The sequence below is a fragment of the Solanum tuberosum genome, unplaced genomic scaffold (genome assembly GCF_000226075.1).
Source record: "Solanum tuberosum cultivar DM 1-3 516 R44 unplaced genomic scaffold, SolTub_3.0 scf00016, whole genome shotgun sequence".
Taxonomy (NCBI): Eukaryota; Viridiplantae; Streptophyta; class Magnoliopsida; order Solanales; family Solanaceae; genus Solanum; species Solanum tuberosum.
This window is the reverse complement of record NW_006238942.1, coordinates 2,362,302-2,371,223: the sequence shown is the minus strand read 5'-3', so window position 1 is coordinate 2,371,223 and position 8,922 is coordinate 2,362,302. Positions and strand designations below refer to the sequence as shown.

Genomic DNA, 8,922 nt, shown 5'->3' with positions numbered 1-8,922 from the left:
TTCCAAACCCAAACAAAAAAGAAACAAAATAAAATAAAATAAGTTGGTAAGGTTATAGTAGTAATAATGTGGTAATAAAGATGGCAATTTGTGGAGAGGGTTGGAAGAAAAAAAAAACTAAGAAATTCTATGTGGAACCATGGTTAGTTTGTAACTAACTAAGGTAAAACCTCCTTAGTAGTAGAGAGTAGAAACAATCTTTTCTCCTCTTACACGTAAAATGAACACGTGGTACTTTGTGCAACAACACTTATACTATTTATTATATATATATATATCATTGTCAAATACTCATAAATCCTCATTTGGCATTATCACTATCCATTTTCCTCTCTCCAGAAAAAATACTACTACTCCTCTGATCTCTCTCTCTCTCTCTCTCACTATTTCTTCTGTTGAAAGTTCAAACAAAACTCGTCGGTTCGGTGTTTTTTGGTTTTAGCTGTTGATTTTATGTATCTGATAACTTTGACCGCTTCGGAATTCATCGGTTTGTGACGTCAGCATTAGTTTTCCGGTCACCGGAATCGAAAGTTTTATATGTATGGACCTTCCTCTCCTTTGATCTGCTTTTCCTTTTTTTTCTGTTGAATTAATGTTTTTAACTGATTATTTACTGGAAAAATGGTTGCAGAGAATTAAAGGGAAATTGAAATTGAGTTCAGCTTTTTTTAAAAAAAAAAATTATATTTTTTATTTTTTTGATGAGTTTTACGATAAACCAAAAGATTGATTTCTAGTTGGGTGTAGATTGAAGAGCGTTCACTAGAAGTGATAATTTTATTGAGCTGATTTATATTGATTCTCTTGAGAAATTGTTGAGTCCTTTTGAAGATTTCTAATTTGACCTAATTTGAATTTAAGGTGAGATTTTATTTTTTTAGCTTATTGTTTTCATCGTTTATTCATTTATTACATGGTTTTACCTGTATCTTGACTTGATAAAATCAATTAAATTGGTCCTTGTTCTGTCGAGCAAAAAAATAAATTATTTGTGTTTTTTATTGATTGTGTGTTTTAATGACAGTGCTTTAGCTTCTCTTTTTTTTAAAAAAAAGAAAATTTCATTCCAATTTGCCAGTGGTTTAGGTTTTCCCATTTCTGATTCCTTGCTTCTCTTTCTGAACTCAAAGAGGAGCTAAAATGTTTTCCCTGGATATGAAACTCTCAGCATTAAATGGTTATTTTACAGAACCTTGAGATATGTCCTTTTTAATTAGGTTAGATTTGTGAAAAAAAGAATTTACATGCCTTCTCCCTCTATTTTTGCCCACATCATTACATTGAATTGTACCACTAAGGGGTCGTTTGGTCGGAAATAGGTTATCATGAGATTAACTATCCGGGACCAAACGCATATCCTGGTATTATTATACCTTATACCTCACACCAAACGGCTCCTAAGAGTATGCTAATGGAAAAATGTGTAATGAGTCGTGGAAGTAAATAAATGTCAATATGATTTAAATGAAAACTATTGAAGTAGGGATCGGTTGGTGAGGGTGTATAAGAATAGTGATGTATAGGGTGGAATGTGGATTAGTAATGCGGACGTTATTTTTTATCCACGGTATAGTTTGGTGTATAAAAAATAACATCATTTCTAAAAAGCATTATTTGTTTAAAAAATACCCTCCGCATTCTTTAGCTTTGTACACTTCCAGGGCATGTGTCTTTAACCATGCCTGTGCGTGTATTAAAAATCCTTGTATTGCTAATACGATGGTTTGCTATGTATTAGTTATAACTTATACACATTACACAGGATACTACCAAAAAGGGTGTATAACTGATGCTTGCATCAGCTATACATTGGTTGAAAAATTGTACCGAACAAGGGATTAGTAATACCAAAACTGATACATGCACTATTTTCTCTAATACCTTCCATCAAATGACCCCTTAAAGTTCATGCCATGCATAAAGTGCTACCATGCTGGTGTAGTGTAGGAGGAAAGTGGCATATGTTGTAGATAGCTTCCCATTGCATTTATGCAAAGAGGATAATTCCACAATTAGAATCCATGGCCTACAAGCACTAAAGGAGCATATCTGACATAACATAGACACATTTATTTGTACCTTCATGAAAATAATTATGTAGAAGTATGTCACCCATATGTTAGTAAAGGCATTGGAAAAATTAGGATAAGAGATTTCTTTCTCAAAAAAAAAAATTAGTATAAGAGAAAAAGGGAACAGGGAAGTACCTAGAGAGTAAGCAATGGAGAATTTTATGTTATTATACTTTAATAGTTCGAATCATGCACGCCCATGCACGTAAACCTGCATACCCTAATAGTTGAAGAAAGTGGTATTGTCTAATAAAAGTTCCACATGTTACGATGGAGAAATTTATGCTCAATAATGCATGTAAAGAAATTCATTTAATGAGTTGATGAAAAGGATTTCCCCAATTTGGAAACCTTCAAAAGTTTTGAGGTAGACCGTAGACGTATAAATGCAAAACAACAATCATGTCAAAGCAGATTGATCTGTTGGTAGCTATTAACGTTTTTAGTAGTTTGTATGCTTCACCCAAACAAACCTAATTTAAGTAGTTGGTATGCTTTGACCAGACAAACCTAATTTAAGTAGTTTGTATGCTTCGACCAGACAAGCCTAATTTTTAGTAGTGTGTGTGTCGACCCGACAAACCTAATCTTTAGTAGTCTGTGCGCATTGATCCGACAAAGCTGAATATTTTATCAAACTATGCTAGAATTCAACACCTTAAAAGTAAAATTAATACTATTCATAATGTGACAAATGTCAAATTGGATAGTCCAGGAAAAGTGATCAGGCATTTAATTCCATTTTAGCTAATATCCGGTAGAATCTAATATACATATTTTAAGTAATATCCAGTTGAGGTTTAAAACACCCATGGTGATCACACATAAAAGAATCTTGTTTTATGGAATTAGACACTACTATCTGTGTTTTTTCGTTGAGAGATTTTCTTTGGTTGCAATTAATGCTGCAAAAAGTGCAGTTGATGCATGAGAAAAGGCGAGGTGAGCCTAGCATTAACCAGCGTGCTATTTAAACTTCTAGAATGGAAAGATCTGGGTGTGGGGATGTTGAAAATATATTCTTTGTTTGGTGTATCAGGGCTTATAAGGTCCATTCATGGTTGCAGTCCTGGCTACTCTTTGCTCTAGGCCATGGCATTTTTGTATACTTATGGTGTCCATTCTAGGTTTTAAATTGCAGCGCTATTGTTCAGGTTCATTAGGTAGTTGTTGCCTGTCGTACAGACTAGCAATTGGTTCCAACCCTAATTATATGGTTCACTTTGCCAATGCTCCCTTCCCTTGGAGAAATTTTCTGGTTAGGTCACTCTCCTCCTCTAGCCTAGTTTTAGTAAAGCCAAAAGTCTGCTTTGAACTACCTTTGCCAAGAAAGAAAGACGGACTTGCACCACCATCTCCGTGCAAAATCACTGCCAACTTGTTCTCAAGTTCAGCGTGTTGTACCTACTGGCTGTTTTATCGTTATTTAGATATTAGCAAAGGCAGTATAACTTTAATACGTATATACTAAACTTGATATAAGTGCTACACCATATTTGGCAGTCAATGTGACACGGTTCGATCTGATAAGAGAGAACCATCTTAGGATGGTACTTTTTTTTTTTTTTTTTTTCTGATGTCAAGTCATTGTTCACTAGTTTGTGAGATTCAATGGACTGCTTTGAAGGTTAATTGAAGATTGAGTTTCATTTTGTATAGTATTTGCTTCCACGCCAGTATGGGTAAATGCGCTAATTAGACAAAACCATGTCAACACTTAGGGAACTGACATAAAAGTATGCAGAAAATCACCTGTGGTATATTATTGCCTATTGGTCTAGACTCTAGTAGTCTTCTTCGAAGTGAAACCTTTGTAGTTTGACCAAATTGGGTTGGAGAAAACTCATGAGAACAATTTGGGAGCTGAGAGAGGAAGTCCATAAATAATCAAAACCAGTCTGATGTTAACCGATTGTCTTCTGTGAAGTGAAATCTTTATGATTTGACTATATAACTATCTTATTAATCCAAAGTATGGACTCTTATGCTATTTTGGGGAAATCCCAAGTATCATTTGGGAGCTCAGAGAGTAAAAAGGCGTAGATAATATTAGTGGTGTATTATGCAATTAGTAGTCTCTTCCGAAATGAAGTCCTTGTGGGTTGGTCATATGCTATCTATTTGATTCAAACAGTTCCAATAGTCATTGATAATTTTCGGATATAGTATTGGAATAGAAAGGTCCATTATGTAATAACTAATAACAGTTGGTGTTAGTCCATCTTTTATTTACTTTCTTGTTTTGGTAGGTGTTGTTTTTATTGTTCGTCACCAATGTGAAATCCTTCTCGTTATAATCTTCATCAACTGGATTTTGGGAGATTTATTGTATTTTGGAAAGTAGAAGGGAGAAATGCTGTTGGTTTGAAAAATATTTTTTTTATAATGGTGGTATCCGGAACAGTTCACACACCTCGACTGTTTCACCATATACCTGCTACCTCACACCAACATATATATCGGGTAACTCTATCCACCAACGTTTGGGCAGTTGAAAAAATTTGCTATATTGCCTCGGACAGCATTTGAGCCCTAGCCCTGCTATAATATTCATCCCATTTCATTGACTGCTGCATGACTCCCTTGGGTTTAAGTTTAGGTTTCTACTTTAAATTATATACTAAGGAGATAGAAGAAAAGTTGTCGGTGAGACTTAGTAGCTCAGTTGGTTTGCTACTAAACTCCCACCTTGTAATCCCCTCTCCATTTCCCCTTCCTCTACCCCAATTTTATTTAATTAAAAAAAAAAAAAAGGAAGAGGAAAAGTTTTCCTTATTGTTTTGAAGCAGCTTTGGAATGTTTATCATTTCTTTTAATCTGAAAAGTTAAAGGCAATAAATAATGCACCTGAACTTGCCTGTCATCTGGTTTTCAAGTGGCTTCCTTACTGTTTATCATTCCTGAACCCCTTCGCAACCTTCCGTCCAGTGTATCCAACACATGAAATAATAGAATTGAAATTGATTATTCCTTCCAGAACTCAAATCTTTTCAGCTCAAGAGCTACCATCATTGCTACTTGGTGGCCATGATTTGTAAAAAGCCATGTGCTTGTCGTAAACTCCCAATGCCATCACATCCGAAAATTTTTGTTCAACCTGTATGTACCTATGCTTAACCCATCACTGTTACCTGTTAAAATGGGATTGTATTTGTACCTTCTGTATGTTGTATTTGTCAACTTGGAATATTCAATATAAAGGCATTAAAACTGTTTGAGTACTGAAGATTATATTTCATTTCATCTCAAATTGTCCAATTGGGATGAATCCTTGGAATAGGGTAATTAGGAATCAGGTTTCTCCTCTTTGACAATGTTTTCACAAACCTATAAAAATTATTTCGAGATTATTTCTTGCGCAACAATTCTATTAGCCTTCTGTTTTTAGCATGTTTGACATCATTCGCTGGAATTATGTGGACTTAAAAATCTCTTTTTTTGGTGGTTTTGTAGATCTGCAGGAAAATTTGATTCAGCAATTACTGGGGCACACTTTTCTTTGGTTTCACATACCTCAGCAGAAATTGTATGATAACGTAAGCTAAGTTCTACTTCAGAGTCATGGCATCAAGATCTAGTGCAAACTTTTTCGACTTGGCATCTGGGGACATACTGGATATACCTCAGACTCCTAGAGCACTTCCCCGTATGATGACTGTTCCCGGGATAATTTCTGATGGTTGTCGCAGCAATGATGGGGATTCAGATAGTATGTCATCTGCTTGTCACGAGCGAAAGATTATTGTTGCAAACATGCTGCCTTTGCATGCTCAAAGGGATACAACAGCTGAAAAGTGGTGCTTTAGTTTGGACGAGGATTCTCTTTTGTTACAACTGAAGGATGGGTTTTCACCTGAAACTGAGGTTACCTATGTGGGTTCTCTCAAGGTAGATGTGGAGCCCAGTGAACAGGAGGAAGTTACACAGCGACTACTTGAGGAGTTCAAGTGTGTGCCTACCTTTGTACCTTGTGAAATCCAGGAAATGTTTTATCATGGTTTCTGTAAGCAACAACTGTGGCCTCTTTTTCACTACATGCTCCCAATGTGCCCAGACCATGCAGATCGTTTTGACCGTCAGCTGTGGCAAGCTTATGTCTCAGTAAACAAGATCTTTGCTGATAAGGTTATGGAAGTGGTTAATCCCGAGGATGATTATATCTGGGTTCAAGATTACCACCTCATGGTTCTTCCAACATTCTTAAGAAAGCGGTACCATCGAGTGAAGCTTGGATTCTTTCTTCATAGCCCATTCCCATCATCAGAAATTTACCGAACTCTCCCAGTTAGGGATGAAATTCTAAAAGGATTATTAAACTGCGACCTGATTGGCTTTCATACTTTTGATTATGCACGTCATTTTCTGTCATGCTGTAGTAGAATGCTAGGTCTAGATTATGAATCTAAGCGAGGTCACATCGGACTTGATTATTTTGGTCGTACAGTTTACATTAAAATTCTTCCAGTAGGCATACATATGGGTCGACTTGAGTCTGTGTTGAATCTTTCTTCTACATTTGCTAAAGCTAAAGAAGTTCAAGAGCAGTTCAAAGGGAAGAAAGTCATTCTTGGTGTGGATGATATGGATATTTTTAAAGGTATTAGTTTGAAATTACTAGCTTTTGAACACCTACTACAGCAGCAAGAGGATTTGCAGGGTAAACTTGTTCTTGTCCAAATAGTAAATCCTGCTCGTAGCTCTGGAAAGGATGTTCAGGAAGCAAAGAGGGAGACATATTCGACTGCTGAGAGGATCAACCAAATTTATGGAACTTCTAATTATGAGCCTGTAATTTTGATAGATCGTCCTGTTGCTCGATATGAGAAGACCGCATACTATGCTGTTGCTGAATGTTGCATAGTCAATGCAGTGAGGGATGGGATGAACTTAGTGCCTTACAAGTATATTGTCTGTAGGCAAGGCTCTCCTGGTATGGACGAAGCTATGGGTATCAAAGCTGATTCTCCTAGAACTAGTATGCTTGTTGTGTCTGAATTTATTGGTTGCTCACCATCGTTGAGTGGGGCAATTAGGGTAAATCCATGGGATATTGAAGCTGTGGCTGAGGCTTTAAATGTGGCCATTACAATGTCGAATTCTGAGAAAGAACTTCGTCATGAGAAGCACTACCGGTATGTGAGCTCTCACGATGTAGCTTATTGGGCTCGTAGTTTCATGCAGGATTTGGAGAGAGCATGCCAAGATCATTATAGTAAGCGTTGCTGGGGCATTGGCCTGGGCCTAGGTTTTAGAGTTATTGCACTTTCACCAAGCTTTAGAAAGTTGTCCTTAGATCACATTGTTTCCTCATACAGGAGGACTCAGAGAAGGGCTATATTTTTGGACTATGACGGTACTGTTGTACCTCAGTCATCTATGGTTAAAGCTCCAAGTGCCGAAGTTATTTCTCTGTTGAATGCTCTAAGTAATGAACCTAAAAATACTGTGTATATTGTTAGTGGCAGAGGAAGGACTTCATTATGCGAGTGGCTTGCACCATGCGAAAGGCTTGGAATAGCTGCTGAACATGGGTACTTCATAAGGTAAAGACTTATTCATCTTGTATTCTTAGGGTTACTTTATACTTGTCATTTGCAGTTGGACTGTAGTTTCTCATTTGGAACTTGTGTTCAGGTTTTGTTTTATTTTTATTTTTTTACACATTCATCTACAACATGGTCTCTATTTTTTTTCTCATTGCAGGGATTGTAAAACTTCTGAATGGGATCATTTGGATTCTGATCTTGAATGGAAAGAAATTGCGGAACCTGTGATGCAACTTTACACAGAAGCAACTGATGGATCATTTATAGAATCTAAAGAGAGTGCATTGGTGTGGCACCATTATGATGCAGACCCTGACTTCGGCTCCTGTCAGGCAAAGGAATTGTTGGATCATTTGGAAAGTGTACTTGCAAATGAGCCTGCAGTTGTTAAGAGGGGTCAACATATTGTTGAAGTCAAGCCGCAAGTAAGCCTTCCTCCTCTGTATGTGTGTTTAACTATGCAGCACAATCATGTTGCATAATGCTGTTCAAAAGTTTTGAATTCTTTACGTGACTTGCAGGGTGTTACCAAGGGATTAGTTGCAGCGAAAGTTCTCTCTATGATGGTTGAAAGTGGGAAACCACCTGATTTTGTGATGTGCATTGGAGATGACAGGTCGGATGAAGACATGTTTGAGAGCATATTAAGCACTATCTCCAGTCCGTCGGTCACTGCTGCCCCTGACATCTTTGCCTGCACTGTCGGGCAGAAGCCAAGCAAAGCCAAGTATTACCTCGATGATACCACTGATGTTCTTAAACTTCTTGGAGGTCTTGCTAATGCTTCTAATCCAAAGCCAATAGATACTGCTCAATTCCAGCTTGCCTTTGGTTCTGTTATTTGAGTTGGCAAACAAGTCCGTCAGACAACTTTGATATAGAAATTACAAAGTATCATTAGGGCTAGAGTTCTTTTTAAATATAGTTTCACAGTAGTGATTGTGCCTGCCCTGAATTATTAACAGGCACTGATAACTTAACTTGTACATATACATGACTCTTTAATATGAGAACTTGGTTTATTTTCTCTTGGGTTATATCTAAATGGAAGCTCCTGGCGAAGATGTATAAAAATGCATCAGGTGAGTTCTTCATATCATTGTGAAATGTGCTCGTTTGTACCAAAATGAGGTGTTTTTTGTTTCACAAGCACCTTATTAAGTGGCTATGGTGCGGGAAATCTTAGTAGTTCAGTTGGGTGACGGAAAGAGTTTGATTCCTCACATGATAATCTCCTCTTCATTTCTCCTTCCCTTATCCCTAAATTTTTATTTTTATTTTTTCTTTAAAAAAAGTGGCTA

General features: G+C 36.8%; 1 protein-coding gene across 1 annotated transcript; it reads left to right on the top strand.

Annotated features, from left to right (window-relative positions):
- Positions 1-310: 310 nt before the first annotated feature.
- On the top strand, positions 311-8,660 carry LOC102585196 (probable alpha,alpha-trehalose-phosphate synthase [UDP-forming] 9). Its single transcript, XM_006340050.2, has 4 exons — positions 311-542; positions 5,529-7,618; positions 7,779-8,046; positions 8,143-8,660. The coding sequence occupies exons 2-4, from the start codon at positions 5,637-5,639 to the stop codon at positions 8,464-8,466; spliced, it is 2,574 nt and encodes an 857-aa protein (XP_006340112.1). The 5' UTR covers positions 311-542; positions 5,529-5,636; the 3' UTR covers positions 8,467-8,660.
- Positions 8,661-8,922: the final 262 nt, after the last annotated feature.

What these genes read in the sequence shown, in the direction of transcription:
- LOC102585196 (XM_006340050.2), top strand. Translation starts at nt 5,637, where the DNA reads ATGGCATCAAGATCTAGTGCAAACTTTTTCGACTTGGCATCTGGGGAC. An exon ending in GAACATGGGTACTTCATAAG is followed by an intron (nt 7,619 to 7,778) that starts GTAAAGACTTAT and finishes TTCTCATTGCAG; the next exon opens with GGATTGTAAAACTTCTGAAT. An exon ending in TTGTTGAAGTCAAGCCGCAA is followed by an intron (nt 8,047 to 8,142) that starts GTAAGCCTTCCT and finishes CGTGACTTGCAG; the next exon opens with GGTGTTACCAAGGGATTAGT.